At 47.2% G+C, this 19,564-nt stretch overlaps 2 protein-coding genes across 6 annotated transcripts in view; one reads left to right on the top strand and one right to left on the bottom strand.

The window, feature by feature from the left end:
• Positions 1–27: 27 nt before the first annotated feature.
• CPA1 (carboxypeptidase A1) lies at positions 28–7,899 on the top strand. Its single transcript, XM_025378460.1, has 10 exons — positions 28–243; positions 756–837; positions 1,296–1,529; positions 1,796–1,897; positions 3,081–3,182; positions 3,374–3,484; positions 4,315–4,405; positions 4,925–5,124; positions 5,617–5,701; positions 7,615–7,899. Exons 1-10 carry the CDS (start codon positions 179–181, stop codon positions 7,800–7,802), a joined length of 1,260 nt encoding a protein of 419 aa, XP_025234245.1. The 5' UTR covers positions 28–178; the 3' UTR covers positions 7,803–7,899.
• Positions 7,900–13,446: 5,547 nt separating this feature from the next.
• The window catches only part of CEP41 (centrosomal protein 41), a 52,785-nt gene continuing 46,667 nt past the window's right edge, over positions 13,447–19,564 (bottom strand). For 4 of the 5 annotated variants that reach the window (XR_003118613.1, XM_025379895.1, XM_025379897.1 and 1 more), the window contains one exon: positions 13,450–18,688. Coding sequence is in view for 4 of the 5 variants with exons in the window: in XM_025379895.1 (XP_025235680.1) it covers positions 18,540–18,688 (149 nt within the window). In the remaining variant the exon portion in view is untranslated. Of the gene's footprint in view, positions 18,689–19,564 lie in introns of all 5 variants that reach the window. The other variant, XM_025379898.1, reaches the window with a different exon arrangement.

A 19,564-nucleotide genomic window follows, 5' to 3' on the forward strand; every position in this document is an offset into this window, starting at 1 on the left:
AGGGAGGGTGAGAGGGTGTCAGAGCTCAGAACTCCCACCCCAGCCTCCCCGTGGGACAGGACCCAGGTGCTGGGGGAGAACAGCCCTCGGGAGCAGCCAGGAGTCCTCGGTACTGGGAGGGTTTAAAAGCCAGGGGGCCGACTCGGCGTCAGTCTGACCTTCCCCTCCCGGCGGCAGCATGCGGGGGTTGCTGGTGTTGAGTGTCCTGCTGGGGGCTGTCTTTGGCAAGGAGGAATTTGTGGGGTACGGATGCGGAGAGGAGGGGGTGCTCTCTGAGGGTGATGGGGAGGACTCAGCCTCCAACCAGTGGAGGAGACAGACAGACAGACACATGGCAACACAGCCAGAGAGGATGGCCTGGCACCACCTGGGACAGCTGGCAGATGAGGAACCAGGGTTGGGAAGAGGTTGTGTCTCCCAAGACAGTCTCCTGAGCCCTGGAGAAATCTGAGCTCTGAGGAGGGTTTTCAGGACGAGGAGAAAGGAGGAGGCCTGGCTGGCTTGGAACAGAGAAATAGTTCAAACTGGGATCGAGACAGTAACAATGTCTAGAAGTTTCTAAAGATGGGGAGAGAAGGGGTGAGGGAGCCCAGGCCTCTCCTTGCTGAGACCCTCAGTGCTTTCCCCTGCCCAGCCTAGAGGACCAGGCCCAGTCCAGGGATTCTGGGCTGCTGCCTCCCTCCTGCACTGGGGAGTGCTCGTGGCCAGGGCAGGTGTGGTCTTGGGTGCTCACTCCCCACTCCCACTCTGCCCAGGCATCAGGTGCTCCGAATCTCTGCAGCCGATGAGGCTCAGGTGCAGAAGGTGAAGGAGCTGGAGGACCTGGAGCATCTGCAGGTCAGAAAAGGGCAAAAGGGCTCTCCGAGGCCCCAGGGTATCAGCTGGGGCCACCCCAGGTCCCCACCAGCCTCTGCGGCCAGCTGTGCCTGAGCGCTCTCCACCCAACAAGGAGACATGGAATTGACCCTGTTAGGAAGCGACTTCAACCCCACAGCTCCAGAGTCTTGCTGCCCTTGAGCACCTAGGCAATGTGCCAGCCCCTTTCCGGTTCCTCCCTCTGCCTTACTGTCTCAAAGGCCTCTCACTCTGCTCCTGGGCCATTTCCCTGACTACACTGGACTCTCCAGTCCCCAGGGTTTCCCCGTCTTTCTCTGCCCCTATTACCCCTATCCCACCCCCAATTATATGAGAACTTCTGGCACCAACAGCCCCTCCCAGGCTGGCCCTGTCCCTGCCTGCTGTCCTGGCTGCTGCCCCCAGCCCGCTGTGACCGTGCCGGCTCTTGTCCTCCCCAGCTGGACTTCTGGAGGGGCCCTGCCCACCCTGGCTCCCCCATCGACGTCCGAGTGCCCTTCCCCAGCATCCAGGCGGTCAAGATCTTTCTGGAGTCCAATGGCATCAGCTATGACACCATGATTGAGGACGTGCAGTCGCTGCTGGACGAGGAGCAGGAGCAGATGTTCGCCTTCCGGTCCCGAGCGCGCTCCACCGACACTTTTAACTACGCCACCTACCACACCCTGGAGGAGGTGAGGGCGCCCCTAGCGGCCGCTCCCCGCAGCACCCAGCTCTTCATCATGGCTGGCAGAAACAGGGCAGAGGCAGGGGCAGGGCCAGGGCCAGGGCCAGCCTGGGTGTGCGCAGCACCTGCTCTGTTTCCATGTGGCCTGTGTGGTCGTAGCTCCATTGCATTGCAGGGCTCGCAGCAGGCTGGGATGGTGGAGCTGCTAAGGGAAGCAAGCATCTGGGTACCCAGAAGCTATTAAGGCCAGTCGTCTCTTCTTTCCCACCTCAGATCTATGACTTCCTGGACCTGCTGGTGGCGGAAAACCCACAACTTGTCAGCAAGATCCAGATTGGCAACACCTATGAAGGGCGTCCCATTTACGTGCTGAAGGTAACATCCACATGTGGACATACACACAGGAGAATGGACCCACACGTGGCATCCGTGATGGGCGTGGACTGTCACGGAGAAATGACGGTCCCAGGGAACACGCTGTTAGATGGACTCCCCATGCAGACATTTGGAAAGGCCTGAGTCTCCACCCTGGTCTTCGTGTGTGTACCCCTGCCCATACACAAACTCTTAGGTGATCCAGTGTTTCCAATCAAGCGTCACATTGTGGAAGGTATTGTGGAGTCTCGGTAGTCCAGATAAAGTGTTTTCTTGAGACAGAGTCTCGCTCTGTCACCAGACTGGAGTGCAGTGGTGTGATCTCAGCTCACTGCAAGCTCCGCCTCCTGGGTTCATGCAGTTCTCCTGCCTCGGCCTCCAGAGTAGCTGAGGCTACAAACAGGCACCACCATGCCCGGATAATTTTTTTTTTTTTTTTTTTTTTTTGAGATGGAGTCTCGCTCTGTCACCCAGGCTGGAGTACAGTGGTGCAGTGGCATAATCTCTGCTCACTACAACCTCCGTCTCCTGGGTTCAAGCGATTCCCCTGCCTCAGCCTCCCAAGTAGCTGGGATTCCAGGTGCCTGCCACCACGTCTGGCTAATTTTTTGTATTTTTAGCAGAGACAGGGTTTCACAGTATTAGCCAGGATGGTCTCGATCTCCTGACCTTGTGATCCGCCTGCCTCAGCCTCCCAAAGTGCTGGGATTACAGGCATGAGCCACTGTGCCTGGCCAATAATTTTTATTTTTTAGTAGAGACAGGGTTTCGCCATGTTGCCCTGGCTGGTCTCAAACTCCTGGGCTCAAGTGATCTACCCACCTCAGCCTTCCAAAGTGCTGGGGTTTCAGGTGTGAGCCACCACGCCTGACCCAGAGAAAGTGTTTTATTTGTGATGTCCCCCAGAGAACTGTCCAAGCAGCAGAACAGCGGAAGGGCCAGGGGCCTGGTCAAGTAATATTCACCCCAAGCTTGGGCTGAGGGCAGGAGGCTAGGCTCTGTGGGATCCCTGTCCAGCTCCCAGCCCCACACCCATCTGAGTGATGGCCCCACAAGCAGAGCCTTTACCTGAGATACACAGAGAGCAGGTGGTCTCTGGCCCGGATTGGGGTCTCCTTCAGGTCAGCGAGATGAGGCCCCAGCTGTGAAATTTCCTCTGATCACTCCTCTGCTTCCTCTCCAGTTCAGCACGGGGGGCAGTAAGCGTCCAGCCATCTGGATCGACACGGGCATCCATTCCCGGGAGTGGGTCACCCAGGCCAGTGGGGTCTGGTTTGCAAAGAAGGTAAGGTCGGGGAGGTGAGGAGGGCTCTCACCTGGTGGGGCGCTAGTGTCCAAGGCCCCCAGAAGCCTGGGCCTCCCTTTGCCCATCCAGAAGCAGTGACCACAGAGGACATGGGGGAAGGTATCCATTGCTGTGACTTGGCAGACGCCTGGCCCAGCCTACGCTGCCCCTCTGCCCCTCTAACCCCCCAGATCACTCAAGACTATGGGCAGGATGCAGCTTTCACCGCCATTCTCGATACCATGGACATCTTCCTGGAGATCGTCACCAACCCTGATGGCTTTGCCTTCACCCACAGCAAGGTACCGGCCTTCTCCTGTCCTTGGGGGAAGCAGGATGGGCCTCTGGCTTCTAAGCCGCACAAGTAGCTCACACCTAATCTCAACCCCAGATGTCAAGGGAGGAGCAACCAGACCTGTGCTCCTAGCCGAGGGTGTCTCAACTGTGGCCGCACAAGTAGCTCACACCTAATATCAACCCCAGATGTCAAGGGAGGAGCAACCAGACCTGTGCTCCTAGCCGAGGGTGTCTCAACTGTGGCATGATTGGCATTTGGGGTGAATGATTCTTTGTCATGGGGGCTGTCCTGTGCATCCAAGGTGTTTCTAGTATCCTAACCTTATACCCATTCAATGCCAGTAGGAGCCCCCTCTCCAGTGGTGACAATCAAAATGTCTTCAGCTATTGCAAAATATCTCAGAGGAGGGTCAAGATTGTCCCCAGTGGAGGCCCACTGCCCCAGACCTTACTTCCTGGTCCTACTTCTGTTTTTATGGCAAATAAAACATCCGACTAATGACACAGGGCCACAGTCTTGGCGGGGGACACCTCGCGGCTTCTTGGCCACATAGAACCCTCTGGCCAAATGCCATCCTATGGCCTTCCCCACTCTCCTTCACCCGATGCCCCCTCTGCTGATCTTCCTCCCCGACAACCAGCTGGGAGTGGATCCCATCCCAAGCTGTGCCTGCAGCTCAGCTCCCTATCAGGGCACTAGTGTTGAGGGCTTCCGCCTCCAGGGAGCCCTCCCCTGAGTCCACTCTGCTCTCTGCAGCCTCTGAACCACCCCCACCCAGCACCGTGACGAGTGCCACATGTGCCTCGGGGTGGCTGATCCTGTTTTCTTCCTCAGGATCGCATGTGGCGCAAGACTCGGTCCCACACAGCAGGCTCCCTCTGTGTTGGCGTGGACCCCAACAGGAACTGGGACGCTGGCTTTGGGTGTAAGGCCCAGAGTGTCTTGGGAACAAGGATGGGACGGCCTGGAATGGCTCCTCACCACTGCTCTTGCTCCTGCCTCTCTCCTGCCCCTGCAGTGAGGGGAGGTTGGGGGGTGGCAGCTCTGCCTCTGAGGGCTCTTGGGGATGGAGGCTGTGCTCTGAGAGTTGATTGTTACTTGTCTGTAAAAGGCAAGTTCCTTGCAAATGGGCAAAGGTCTGAAATCCTATCTAGGGGGCTTCTAGCTTAACCTCAAGTCCTCCCTCCTTGGCCACGTCTCTGTGAGAACCAGTCTCCACTGAGGAGCCCGTCTTCCGTCCCTGGGCGTGTCCATCAGCTCTGCCCAAACCAGGCTGGGAGGGCAGCACCCCCAGGTTATAGAAGGCCTCTGGGCTTTCCTGAATCCAGGGGTTGGAGTGAGCCCTTTCGTACCCGCCTCACCCCCAACTCCATGCAAAGAACTGGATTCCAGAAGCCACAGAAACTGGAGGAGCCACACCACCATGCCCTCTGTCCCCCCACAGTGGCCGGAGCCAGCAGCAACCCCTGCTCGCAGACTTACCATGGCAAGTTTGCCAATTCCGAAGTGGAGGTCAAGTCCATCGTGGACTTTGTGAAGGACCATGGGAACATCAAGGCCTTCATCTCCATCCACAGCTACTCCCAGCTCCTCCTGTATCCCTATGGCTACAAAACAGAACCGGCCCCTGACCAGGATGAGCTGGTAGGCACTGACCTTGGCTTGGTCCCTTGTCTCCAAGGTGGCTTCGGACAGGCCTGGGCTTTCCCCAGTTAGACCTGTGTAAGGCACAGATACCTCCAGAGTGCCTGACACCTCTTCCTCCCGCAGACCCTGATGGCTTGGGAAGACCAGCAGGGTGGACTACCATTTTTTTCTGAGAAATCGAGGCACAGAGGTGATGGAGTCACTTCTGTCATGTGACAGAGCAAGGGGCAGGGCTAGACTTTGATCTTAGGCACCACATGTGGAGGTACATGTGACTGAAGGGCAGAGAAGGCCAGCTGGCCGCGCTGAAGGGCCAGAGAACTGTGCTGACAGGCCCCGGGCTGAGCTTGCAGGCTAAGCAGGCTCTGTGAGAGGCCCACGTCTGCAGGGTGCTTCTCCTGGGCTCCCCTTCCAGCCCCCAGACTACCCTGGCCATGCTGTTCCAGGAGCCTGGCCATGACAGGTGGCCTTGCTTGGTGTTTTGTCCAGGATCAGCTTTCCAAGGCTGCTGTGAAAGCTCTGGCCTCTCTCTACGGAACCAGCTTCAAGTATGGCAGCATCATCAAGGCAATTTGTAAGTGGCTGTGTGGTCTCTCTTGGTGGGCCTGTGAGGAACATCTGCTGGCTCTTCCTGACCACGGGAGTATCCCTCATGGAAGGAAGTAGCCAAGGGCGCCCAGATCTGCCAACTGCTGGCGAGGGCTGTTCTGGGGGGTGGGCAGTCCTTTTCCGGACATGAACTCTGCTCCCTTTGATACTTTCAGACAAATGTGAATTCCTCTGACAGCTCTTGTCCTCTTGTGGTGGGGCCAAGTCTAGTTTTTTGACTGGATGGGGTGGAAAGTCCTGCTGGGATTTGCAGATCGCCAGGAAATTCAACTTAAAAAAACACTTCTCGGGGGCAGGGTGCAGTGGCTCACGCCTGTAATCCCCGCACTTTGGGAGGCCGAGGCGGGCGGATCACGAGGTCAGATCGAGACCATCCTGGCTAACACGGTGAAACCCCGTCTCTATTAAAACTGCAAAAAATTAGCCAGGCATGGTGGTGGGCGCCTGTAGTCCCAGCTACTCAGGAGGCTAGGCACAAGAATTGCTTGAAGCCGGGAGGCGGAGGTTGCAGTGAGCTGAGAGTGCACCACTGCACTCCAGCCTGGGCAAGAGAGCGAGACTCCATCTCAAAACAAAACAAAACAAACCAACAACAACAACAACAAAAAAATTCTCCTCCAGTGCCCCTCAGTTAGAGAATAGGCCTGATTTATTCCTCACTTATTTATTCATGCACTGCCCCTGAGAGGAGCATTACTGAATCAAAATGGAATTAACTCAACAAATGTTAATTGAACATCTACTATGCACCAGGCCCTGTTTCATGCACTTGGGATATAGCCATGAATGAAATAAGCAAAGATCAGGGAACTTTCTAGCGAGGGAGACTGACAATGAACATAAATAAGTAAATGATACAGTATGGGAGGTGACAAATGCTGGGGACGAAAACTAAAACTAGACCCAGTGAGGTGAATCAGAAACACTGGGGGTGGAGGTGGAGCAAGTGGGTTGAAGGGCAGGCCTCACTGAGAGAGTGACATTTGGGCAAATATTGAAGGAAATGGGTGGAGGATGTGGCAGCCAGGAGGCTACCCAGCTAGGAAGAGCCTTCCAGGCAGAGGAACATTCTAGAGCAAAGGCTCTACAGTGTGGTCTGGCCAGGGATGTTGCTGGAACAACAAGACTGATGTGCCTGCCTCCAAGTACCTGAAGGTTGAAGCTGGGTAGAGGGCTGATGGGGATGAGCTGCGTACACACCTCACACGCTTCCTGCCTGAGTGCCTAGGTTTTGGTGGACAAGCGGGTCACAATCTTATCCAAGGTTGACCTCACTTTTGGACTCCAGGCCTTCTTTGGAAACTGATTCAACTCTGAGTCAAGGTTTTGCTTCATTCAACCTTGTCAAGTTAAATTCTGATATGCAGCCTACTGCTCCCTCCCGGGCCAATTCAAAAGTGGCTTCATTACCTGCTGTTAATTAGTTTCCCTGGCAAAGTTTCCTCCTAAAAGAAAGACAAGTGGCTTTTGCTTTGACTCTGGCTCTTTGCACTTTCCCCCTTGCAGACCAGAGCCCCAGGGGAACAAATCCTGGTTACCCAAGCAGGGAACTCGGGTGTATTTAGGGGCTTCACTGAAGTGGTTGTTGGACAGAGGCTGTTTTCAGAGGGGCTTGTGCAATTGCAGAGACTTTCTTGCATCCCTCAGTGAATAGGGGAACCATTGCTGGTCTCCTCTTTGGACCTCTTGGCTTAGATTTTTTAGTGGGAGTTTCTTGGAAGTGAGGCTGCTTGGTCAACAGCAGACCTTAGTAGACACTGACTCCACTCAGCATTGCACAAGGCACAGAGCTTTGGACAGTGTTGGATCGTTAACCCAACCCATGTAAATGTTCCCAAAGTGATTGACCCTTTCTCTCCTGTTTTACTCCTGCCCCAGATCAAGCCAGTGGAAGCACTATTGACTGGACCTACAGCCAGGGCATCAAGTACTCCTTCACCTTTGAGCTCCGGGACACTGGGAACTACGGCTTCCTGCTGCCGGCCTCCCAGATCATCCCCACGGCCCGAGAGACGTGGCTGGCGCTTCTGACCATCATGGAGCACACCCTGAATCACCCCTACTGAGCTGACCCTTTGACACCCTCCTTGCCCTCCTCTCTGGCCCCACCCAGGCAACCAAATAAAGTTTGAGTGTACCAGGAACAGAATCCTGGGGCTTGCATGTGGAATGCATGTGGCATGTCTGCCTCTTCAAGCTGGGGCAAAAGTGATTTAGTTCCTGCAGGCCTCACTGGAAATGTGTGGGTGGTTGGACTAGATGACCCCTACATTCCCCTGCATTCCAACGTCCTGTGAAGTCGTATCCAAGTGGCGTCTGTTTTAATTAGACCACCCTGAGTTCAGCTCACCAGTGGGATGATTTGTTCATACCTTAGTAGCAAGCAGCAGCCACAGCTGCTAACCAAATGCCTGGCACCCCACAGTGGCGTGGAATTCAGCGAGTACAAAAGTCTAGCTAGCTGTGTCCGTTCATCTATAAAAGCAACAACCTGGAAGGTGAAATATAATAATCCAGGTGGCCACTGCTGTCCAAAATAGATGTTGCAGTCAAGTAAAACCGATTACTAAAGAGCAAAATATCATCTTCCATTCCTGAATCAAATTGGAAGAAAACAATTGGGTTAAATAAAATCATTAACTGAAGATAAAGAACCAATCCAAAGGCCAATGCCAAGACATTTTAAATTTTTAAATTTTTTTGGTAGAGACGGGGTTTTGCCATGTTGCCCAGGCTACTCTTGAACTCCTGGGCTCAAGCAATCCTACTTTGGCCTCCCAAAGTCCTGGGATTACAGGTGTGAGTCATTGCATTTGGCCAAGATATTTTATTAACTATAAATTAATTATATATTCTGAAGATTTTGCCTTTAGGGATAGAAGTCATCCACTTTTCATTTGCCACATCCTTCCCAGTGTCTTCCGTACGCAGTTCGGCTCCCTCATGTTTCCATCCACCCCTTCTCCATTCTTCTGTTGAGCCCACGGTTCCCAGGATTTAGCTTCCCTTCTTCAGCTTGGCGATCCTGATGCGTGTGATATTACAATTAGCAGCTAGCACAACTACATAGGATATCCCAACTTGTTTCAAAGCAAGAATCTCCCCTTTGGGCTGGCCGCGGTGGCTCACGCCTGTAATCCCAGCACTTTGGGAGGCTGAGGTGGGCAGATCACGAGGTCAGGAGTTCAAGACCAGCCTGGCCAACATGGTGAAACCCCGTCTCTACTAAAAATACAAAAAATTAGCCGGGCATGGTGGCTATACCTGTAATCCCAGCTACTCAGGAGACTGAGCAGGAGAATCCCTTGAATCCGGGAGGTGGAGGTTGCAGTGAGCTGAGATCGCGCCACTGTACTGAAGCCTGGGTGACAGAGGGAGACTCCATCTCAAAAAGAAAATTTAATTATATTTAAAAACAATAAATGCTTGTGAAATGGAGACATGAAAGTTGTCCATCTCAAAAAAAAAAAGAAAGAAAAAAAAAGAATCTCCCTTTTGTTTCTTCCATGTGGCTTCAGACGTGAATGTGGAGCAGGGGGTTCTCCCACAGACTGCCGGGAAAGTGAGTGGACTGCGGCTGGGGTGAGGACGGCAGCTTCTCCCTCTAGCAGCCAGGCCAGGTTTCAAGAAGCACCCAGCTCTGTTGACTTGAGTCTTTTCCACATAAAATGGTGGCATGAAGGTAAAAAATGCCTTTTTTTTAAAAAAAGGAACATGGATGGAATTTTCGTCTTGGACTTTTATTTAATATTGTTTTTGCTATCAACATTCTAAAAATAAAAAGAATGAGGGCTGGGCACAGTGACTCACACCTGTAATCCCAGCATTTTGGGAGGCTGAGGCAGGGAGATTGCTTGACCCCAGGAGTTTGAGACCAGCCTGGGCAACATAGCGAAACCCCCGCTATCTGCACAAAAAATAAAAAATTAGCTGGGTGTGGTGGCATGCACCTATAGTCCCAGCCACTTGGGAAGCTGAGGTGGGAAGAACCCTTGAGCCCAGAAGTTTGCAGTTGCAGTGAGCCATGATGGCACCACTGCACTCCAACCTGGACGACAAAGTGAGACCCTGTCTCTAAAAAAAAAAAAAAAAGAAGAATGAGGCTCTATGTATGTGTTGTTACATTTTGTATATATTTGTTACATTGTTACATTATATTGTTTACATAAATTTATAAGCATGTAAGTTTATGAGACAAGGTAAAATGGTGTTTCAGTCTTTACAGAAAGATGACCTAAAAGATTTGACAACACCGTCTTCAAGTTATCTTTTAGAAAATGCTTCCCTTCAATCTGTTTATCAAGAGATTATAACTCTCTTTTCAAAACCCATTTTAACTGCTTAGTTTGGGTGAGTAGGAAGCTGATCATCTTTTGTTTAATGAAAACTGATAAGAGAAGAAATATTAAGTTAGCATGACAATTTATCATTTTATAAAACTGGATCACTAGACTTTGATGGTAGAATTGCTTAATTTAAAATAAACTGTGCTTCCTGACAGCAGGAACCACCTTGTTTGGCATTCAACCCCCAATAGCATTAACAGTACCTGACACATAGATGCCCAATAGATACCTGTGGAGTGAATGCTGTCTACTTTTATTAGTGAATTCATAACTGTTATGATCTGTATGTTGTAGGCTTGCTGAAAATACCCTGCACAAGTTATTTTGAATTCCCAGAGTTGAGCAAGTAAGTCTTAAGAAAGCTGAAGTCAAGGAATGAATGTAAATTGCACAAGGGCAAGGATTGCTTTGTTTTGTTCACCATTTAACCCCCACTGCTTGGCCAAGTGCACAGCACATAGTAATAATATTGATATTAATATCAATAATAATAAATGCTTGGCCAGATACAGTGGCTCATGCCTGTAATATCAATACTCTGGGAGGCTGAGGTGGGAGGATTGCTTGAGCTCAGGATTTCAAGACCAGCCTGGGCAACACAGTGAGACCCAGTCTCTATAAAAAAACAATTTTAGGCTGGGTGTGGTGGCTCATGCCTGTAATCCCAGCACTTTGGGAGGCCGAGGTGGGCGGATCGCTTGAAGTCAGAAATTTGAGATTAGCCTGGCCAATATGGCGAAACCGTCTCTACTAAAAATACAGAAATTAGCCGGGTGGTAGTGCATGCCTGTAATCCCAGCTGCTCGGGAGGCTGAGGCATGAGAATTGCTTGAAACCAGGAGATGGAGGTTGCGGCGAGCCAAGATTGCTCCACTGCACTCCAGCTTGGGTGACAGAGGGAGACTCTGTCTAAATAAATAAATAAATAAATAAATAAATAAACTGAAATATATTAAAAAATAACAAATGCTTGTTAAATGGAGACATGAAAGTTTTTTTTTTTTTGGTACTTTCAAGTGTGGGAAGAGATTTACATTTTGTTTGTTGATACATATTTTTACAAATCTATGGGTGAAAACACTTAAAATTCCTAAGTAAAAACATAAAGCTAAAAGAATTTTGGAAAAGACTGCAACTTAAAAATGAAGGTATTGATATGAAAATGTGTTACTAACCTAAAAGACAATTTTGCAAAATACTGCAACTTAAAAATAAAAGTATTGATATGAAAATAAGTATTAATAACTTTAAGGAGTTAAAAATCATAAAAGGGGTTAAAGAAAAAGACTAATATTTCAAAAGAAAAATAGGCAAAATAGGCAATTCCACTAAGAAACACAAACAAATCAATACATGTATGAAAGATACTGATCCTCTAAGTGATTTCTTGTTCATTAAGGAGAAATGAAGATATTTTTCTCTCATCAGATTGGCAGAGAATAAAAAGACTGACGACTCCAGGGTTAACATGCAGTGCTGGTGGCGCAGACATTGGCACCACCTTCCCGGAGGGCAAATTTGGCAATATAAATCAAAGTTGTAAATGTATTGTGTCTTTGACCCAGAAAACCCACATGGAAGAATTTACTTTACAAAAATATTTGGATGGGTTCAAAAATATGTATGTACAAGATTGGAAAAGTAAAAAATAAAATGAACCCAGATAATGACCAGTCTTGATGCTGATCTGACACATCCACACACTGGAACAACATGAAATCATTAAGGGGTGTGTTGACATGGAAAAATGTTCACAACATACTAAGTGATAGAAACTGGCTATAAGATGGAAACGTAATAAAACGATTGTGGTGATGGTGGCACAATTCTGTAAACTTACTCAACATCATTGAATTGTACACTTAAAATGGGTGAATTTAATGGTATGTGACTTATACAATACGGTTGTTTTAAAAAAGAAGCTGGATACAAAATATTGAGTCCAGATCCCATCTTGTTTAAAAGACAAACACACACACACACACACACACACACGCTTTCTCTGCCTCTCTCTCTCTTCCTGGAAGGAGATACCCCCAATAATAATGATGACTAACCTGGGTAGTAGTGGTGGTAGTTTTCCTTTTTATGTTTCTCAGCATTTCTTGCAATGAGCTTTTATGATCAGCTTTTATAATGGGCAGGGAGCGAAGGGAGCTATTTCAAACACAGTAGATAACCTGTGTGTAAAGTTACCTAACATCGGTTTATTATCAACATCAAACAGCTAACTGGCCATCTTAGTTTTTGCTCAGATTCTTTTACTTTGTCTAAACTCATTTTTTTCTGCTCTGGTATCATATTTCATCATCTTGCCCAGAACACTGCTGTTTGTCTTATCTTGAGGAAAATGTACACTCCAAGGTACAGCTGGAAGCAGCAGTGTTTCTACCAGAGGAAGAGATTCCTCAGCTCATGCAGTTGGGGGCCATTCCCCATCCTACACCTTATTGTAGCTTGATGAAAATTCCCAAAAGCCCTTCCTGCTCACATTCAGTTCTTGTAGCAGTCTTGGGAATTGATTATGCTAATGCCTATTCACCAGGGCCTTTGAAAGTCTATTATTTTCAAATGAACTCATTTTACTTTTTACTTAGACCATTACATATTGTTCTCTAATGGCCTGTGGGCCCAATACTGATGGTCCATGAGAATCCTTAGGGTAGTCTCTTGAATTAACACTCAGATATGCATGGCTAGCTTTCTGTCTTTGGCCTAAAGTTAAAATGGGAATGTCATTGAATACAATCCAGATATGACCTCACTGGTCCTTCATCCAGTGCAGGGTTATTCATCATTCTGACAATTGTTTTGCAAGGGCGAGTGGGTCGAGGTGGATCTGAAGATGCACAGGGACCCTTGCTTTAAGAACTACAGCAACATCATTCTGTGAACACACTGAGACCCAGTTGCTACTCAGATGAAGCTGATATGAACAACTGTAACATCCAAATTGGCCAAATCAAGGAGAAGCCCTCAGAAAACCACAGAGCATGCATCATCAAATCTAAAGAACTGTCAAAGGGTAATGAATTCTTCCCCAAAGCTTTCAGGATCTGCATTAATTTGGCAACTCTAACACTGAGCATCATCCAACAACCTCAGAGACTGGGATTGCCAAATGTTTATTGCCAAACTAAAAGGAGAAAATTGAAAGTCTTCTGCTTAACCACAGTAGTGGTATCACCTACATTTTTAGAAGACTGCAGTAGAATAAGGGCTCTGCTGACAAGGACTGGAGCAAGGAGGTTTGCCTCTGATTTCCCCGGGAACTCAAGCCTATGGCCATCCCCAATTCATGCAACTTATGTTTCAGTGGAAATCAGAAACATCACCACAAAGGAAAGAAAAGGTCAGGCACAAATCATATCAATATGGTTTATTGAATGAATGGCTCGGCCTATCAGGAAAACAGCCTACTTTTTTTCTCCTACAATATAATTAGAAGTTTGTAATTCTCATTCCTTAAGTGGTACTTCGCAAGGTGTCCATTAACAGACAAAATAAACCTCGGAAACCCTGGAGCACCTGTCTTCAAGACAGGACACCAGACACCGGCGGTGGAAATGTGGAAATACATGCTCCCTGGAGCAGATATTTCAGTTCCTGAATTTCCATCGCCTTTTGTGCAGGCAAGCGGAGGAAAGTTTTCAAAAGAATCTCGGGTGACTAGGAGGGAAGGGAAGCCAATAGCCAAGGGAAAGGTACATTTTCACGGTAAATTAGAGGCATCACCAAGGGAGAACACGGCTGTGCCCACCCAGAGTGAGAAGCACAGAGCGGAGTGGCCGAAAGAACATCCTCTGGAATCACAGTTCTCAGGCTGGCTCCTGGCTTTTCAACCTCCTAGCTCAGAGACTGAAGGTAAACCTGAATCACTTAATTTCTACCCGAACCTCAGTCTCCTCATCTGAAAATGGGGGTGCCTGACTCATCAGACTGTTGTGGAAATTAAATGAGTCAAAACATATAATGAAGAATCTAGGAGCAAAGTAAGCTCTCCACAAACATTGGCTAGTATTATTATTTTCTGGAAATCTTCAAGATTTGAAACAAAAGAGAAAAATAACCCACTCTTGGATGGGGGTGGTGTGTGACCTGTGTGTGCTGAATTCTGGAGGATACTTTAAGCCTGGCAGAGACAGGGTAATAACACCCCCAACAGCTCTCTAGGTACTTCCTGTAGAGGGAGATCTAAAAACCTCAGGGTTTTGAATGCCTCGCCTACAAAGGCAGGATACACAAGGGGGACAGAAGATAACGAGCTTTCTGGGTCTGCAGAATGACAGACTAGCACTGAGTGGCCACCACAGTGGGCATCACATCCAGACTTCAATCTTGACAGGTTCAATTCATTTATTCATGAACACTTATTAAGGGCCACTGTCATAGGGTTGGTGATTTTCACCCTCTGGGAGCTTACAGTCAAAATAATTGCAACAGGAAGACATACTGATGTCCTTTAAAAGATGCAGCCCTCCGTCCACAGCATTTGAGAAGTGGCCCTTCTTCACCTCACATTTTACCAGGTGCCTCAGGACGTTACGCAGGTGAGAATTTGCTTCTGCACAGAACAAAGAGGATCAGCAACAGAGAGGGGGCCATCAGGGGATCACAATGTGACAGATACAGTTTTGAAAACACATAAAATCATGCACTGAATCCTGTTCTGCCTGAATTCAAGACTGACAAATTTCCACCATTACATTTTGTATGTTGTAACTGACCTGTGTATCCATTTAAAGATGTCGTAAGAATACTTTCAATAATTATTGTAAGTCTAGGAAAGTATTACTACCCAAATGTATTCTGAACATTTTGGAAGCACAATGTTATTTATTGCTTTTGCATGAAAAAATATTTGTTAGTGAAAACTTAATGGACCTGCATGTAAGTACTAAACATGCTCACATAATTAAACTGGTGAATTATAATTATACATGTTTCTGGTGTTTCCTGGGGCGGGGGGAGGAAGTATCATGGGAGTTAAATCTTTGAAAGAATTGGGAAGAAAATAAACACACATTAAAGACACTGAGAACGTTTTGGAACTGGGGAAAGAAAGGTTCTTAATGATTATCTTCAGAGTAGAGCAAGAAGGTGGTCATGGATTTAAATCTAGGTGGACTGAAACTAATTATTCGCTCTAAAAAAGTCAGATAACATAAAAGACAGAATCTATAGCCAATAAACAACATGACAGAAACCAAAACCAACACAAGAAAAATTACCTATGTATTTCTTCCTAGCCTAGGACTCTGATTTCACTTACATTCCACAAGGGAATTAGAGAAAACACGATCTTTGTTTTGTTCTGTTTTCTTGGTCGAGTAGCCTAAAGTCTTAAGAATTTTTGTATAATTTAAATAGCACCACAGGAAAAATCCCCGAGCAACTAATGAACGTTATTTGTGCTCTTTTCATTCGGATTTATACCAAGCCCAATATGATTGTGCTGGTCCTGGCTAACCACTAAAGGTTTTTTTTTAAAAAAAAAAAGATAAAATGAATGCAGGCCATTTAAATCATTCTACATTTTTCAAGAGATTGAGCCTGACATTATTAGAGCCCAGGGTGTTCCTTTTGTTTTCAAATAAGTAATGTAGCTTTCTCTTTTCTCCCTCACTTTCTGCCTCTCTTTTTCTCTGTGCCCTCCCTTCTTCCTATTTCCTTGCTTCTTTCCTTCTTTTCTCCCTTCCTTAAATACAAACCCCTTTAAAGCATTTAAGGTATTATTTAAACTTTGGCAATCACTGTTGTTCAGGTGGTGCTGTAGCTGTACACGGATGAAGCACCTTCCGTCTCAGGGTTCATAAGCCCCAGACAAGGGCAGCTAGTCAACCCCTGAGACGCTGGCAGGAAGCCATGATCCAGTTGTTGAAGGTGGCTTCAATCCCAGCCTGAGCAGGAAAAGAAATCCAGGCTTTCTGACTGGAGAGCTGAGGCCCCCTGCCCTAATTGGACTGATTTCCTGATTCATTTATTAAAAAAAAAAAAAAAAAAGCTTTTCTAGGAGATGCAGCAAAAATCACACCAGTCTCCTGTGGCTCCCCAAATCATCTCGACAGAAAAGAAGAGAGAAGTTGGCAGTTTTCAGCGTATTCATAGCAAACGACAAATTAGTAACTATGTACTTTAATCTTCAACATTCATAATTGCACAAAGCATCACTGGTCATTTAAATAATACATGTCAATTAATCTAATGAAGAAACTGGTAAAGCAATGTAAAAAGCAATACCTCGAGCACATAAAGAATGTTTGATATTAACATTTAACATGCAAAGTGCAGAATTGGAACAGCTCTTTTCAGCATGGTTATTTAAAATCCTTACCAACAGGGCAAAGCAAGCACTATGGAGAAATACACACAAATATATTCAACCCGCCAGATCTCTCAGGTGAGTGCACACCAATTCTAATAGGTCTGGCTGACCTGGCTTTCCACATATATACAGTGGTTTCCAACACTCCAAAGTTGACGATGGGAATGCAGAATCGGAACAAGGAGGGAGACCATTTACTTTCAAAACAGAATGCGGCAGGGAAGTCTCAACTCCTGACAAGTCACCTTTAAAACGGCATAACCAGAACTTTGTTACAGAGAAAAATATTTTTTCCTTAAAATGTATATGTGGCAAAAATGGCTGAAAATCTTGTCCATGCTAGGGGAAAGTTGAATGTGGAAAAATGTGCATTTTTCTATCTACGCTGTAAAGAAAATACAAAGCCAGAGCATTTTGGCATTAGCAAAGCCTGAACTAAGTTCTCAGGCAATAAATTTATGGGGAAACATGACAGACTCCTCATTAAAGCTATGTGTACGTTGGCTGAATTTTATACAAGATTCTTGAATCTTGTGGAAAATTGGGCACGGCTTGACATCTGAACAATGTTCCTGGTTTGTTTGATTTCTAAAGCATCGGAAAATGTTGCACTTTGGAAATCAAGTAGAGAAGAATAAACACACTCTAAAACAGAACTGGGTTGAATCTGAAAGTTATTTTTCCATATGTCTTTATGAGATATTTATTACGTTTATTTCTCATACAAACACAGCCCCCATGCTGGAAATACTGTGGTGCATTTCTTTTTTTGTGTGTGTGGCGAGAAAATAGTACTGTTAAGGCAAATCTTACCCTGTAGCAGTTACCAGCAGGACAGGCAATTTTCAGCTGGCTTTTCAGAAGCTGGTTGCCATGACAAAGAGCACAATTTATTCCTCAGTCCCTTATCACAGCTACGATCACAGAGCATAAAAATTAACACGGCTCTTTTCCATCTGATTTCAGAGTTTCTCATCCTTACCTGAGGCCTTTTGTTCCCCCAATTAAATGGAATGAATGTCAGTCATTTAGCAATTCAATTAATGCTGATTCAAAATTCCGGCCAAAACCAGAATCTATAATCACAACTTCCTAATCACAGTTCAGTCATGAGAATGAAAAGTAAGCAGGAAATTGCACTAATTACTCAATTAGACTAATACTGTATTTCTAAGCAAGGGCTTATGAGGCTGTCAGCCCTGAGAAAGGACTTCGGAGTTCTCTTCACCTTGTCTGTCCACAGTTGTCCAACCAAAGCTGGTATTTTCAAGTGGCCATAATTTCTATCCATCTAACATGGATGGACTGAAGCTGGGCAATGGGCATTAAAACTGATATACTGACCACAAGTGAGGGCCGCTTTGGTGGGCTTCAAGGGTGTGGTGGCCAGGGCTTTCCCATGAGAGGCCCTCCTCCCCGGTGTGAAGACGCCCACATGCACACCTTTTTGGCTCCAGGAAAGTATCTAATAAGGGGGAGCATTCAGTGAGTGTACAGCTACTCTCCTCATCTTCAATTTGAGCGATGCACACAGGCACTGGCTTCCATACTCAAAATAGGGCCTGCAGTATGCTGGGCAGAGAGCTCCTTGCCGAATGAGTCCGTTGGGGTGGGGCCTGCAGGCGGCTGGAACCTAAGGCTCATCTGCACCCCTGGAAACAGCTTCTCACATCAAGACTGCAAAGAGAAGCCTTCATGAAGTCAAGAACAGTGAACGAAAAGGTGGTCAGGAGGGGCACACGGGCGGATGTGACTGAAGTATTTACAAAACAATGAAGAGATACCCAACAAGCTGGACCTTATTTAAAAAAAAAAAAAAACTAAAAACTTAGATCCTTTTTCCTATACAGTTTCACAAGACTTAAATATGCTGTAAACAACAGGGAGGACACTAGAGCCTGTCACGCCTCTGGTTTTTGTGGTCACCTGTCAAAATTCTTCCCGAGGTGGCCTCCTGAGGGGAGAGGAACTGGAGATAGGGAGAGGGAAGAGGGCCTATCCCATACGTATGTCATGGTCTTTTCCTCTGCAGAAGTTTCTGGAAATGACCCAACTTGGGAAATGCTCAGGGGTTCCAAAAAGAGGAAAAACATTTATTTGCCTAAGTTTTTACTTAGGCAGAGACAAAGTCTTTACTTCCAGGGTTTGCCTTGCAGGTGGCCACTGCTGAGGGAGCGGGGGTTTGAATGGCTGGCAGGGCCCCCGGCAGGCAGATTCTGAGTGCTTCGGGCACCAGGCACCTTGGAGTCTCTTCCGGAGGAGTTAGCTTGGTTCAGTCGGCCTGAAGGGAGCAAGAAAGAAGGAAGATAGCTGCAAGAATGATTCCAGGGACAATCTGCCAAGTACAGTTTTAAGCTAATGAAGTCATGTGCAGTACCTGCTTTAGGCCAATGATGACCTACTCCTCATCCTTGAGATCAGCCTGAAGGTGGCGAGGGGGACAGAAATGAAGGGAAACACAGATAGGTTTTTTTCCCTTCCTCTCCATCATCCCCAACAAACCTAGTCTGTCCTCCACTACTTCCTTCGTAGAGAGGATGCAGTTGAGGAGCGATTAGGGGAAAGAAAAGAGAACGCAGTATGGTGAAACTAAGGTAGGAAGACAAACCACGGAGGCTCTCAGAGTGGAGAAGCAAACGCAGCAGAAGGAATCAAAAACTTTCCAAGAAAGAATCTGAATGTCTGATGTTTAACTCCTCAGTTTTGCCTGAGATATACTTTTTGATGAAGTCTCTACATTTTTGCCTGGGTGCGGTGGCTCATGCCTGTAATCCTAGCACTTTGGAAGGCTCAGGCAGGTGGATGACTTGTGGCCAGAAGTTCAAGACCAGCCTGGCCAACATGGTGAAACCCTGTCTCTACTAAAAATACAAAAAAAAATTACCCTGGCATGGTGGCAGGCACCTGTAATCCCACCTACTCAGGAGGCTGAGGTGGGAGAATCGCTTGAACCAGTGAGACGGAGGTTGCAGCACTCCAGCCTGGGTGACAGAGCAAGACTCTGTCTCAAAAAAAAAAAAAAAAAAAAGTCTCTATGTTTTGATAAAGTCTCTCTTCAATGCATAATTCTTGCCACTATCTGGGGTCACCTCCACTGCCTCCCCTCCCCAGCACCTGTAACACACCTCCCTAGTATTTTAAGAATCTAAATATAAGA

Source organism: Theropithecus gelada, chromosome 3, assembly GCF_003255815.1.
Source record: "Theropithecus gelada isolate Dixy chromosome 3, Tgel_1.0, whole genome shotgun sequence".
Taxonomy (NCBI): domain Eukaryota; kingdom Metazoa; phylum Chordata; class Mammalia; order Primates; family Cercopithecidae; genus Theropithecus; species Theropithecus gelada.

Coding starts and splice junctions, on each gene's coding strand:
- CPA1 (XM_025378460.1), top strand. CDS start 179: ATGCGGGGGTTGCTGGTGTTGAGTGTCCTGCTGGGGGCTGTCTTTGGC. Junction 244..755: donor GGCAAGGAGGAATTTGTGGG/GTACGGATGCGG, acceptor CACTCTGCCCAG/GCATCAGGTGCTCCGAATCT. Junction 1,898..3,080: donor GTCCCATTTACGTGCTGAAG/GTAACATCCACA, acceptor CTTCCTCTCCAG/TTCAGCACGGGGGGCAGTAA.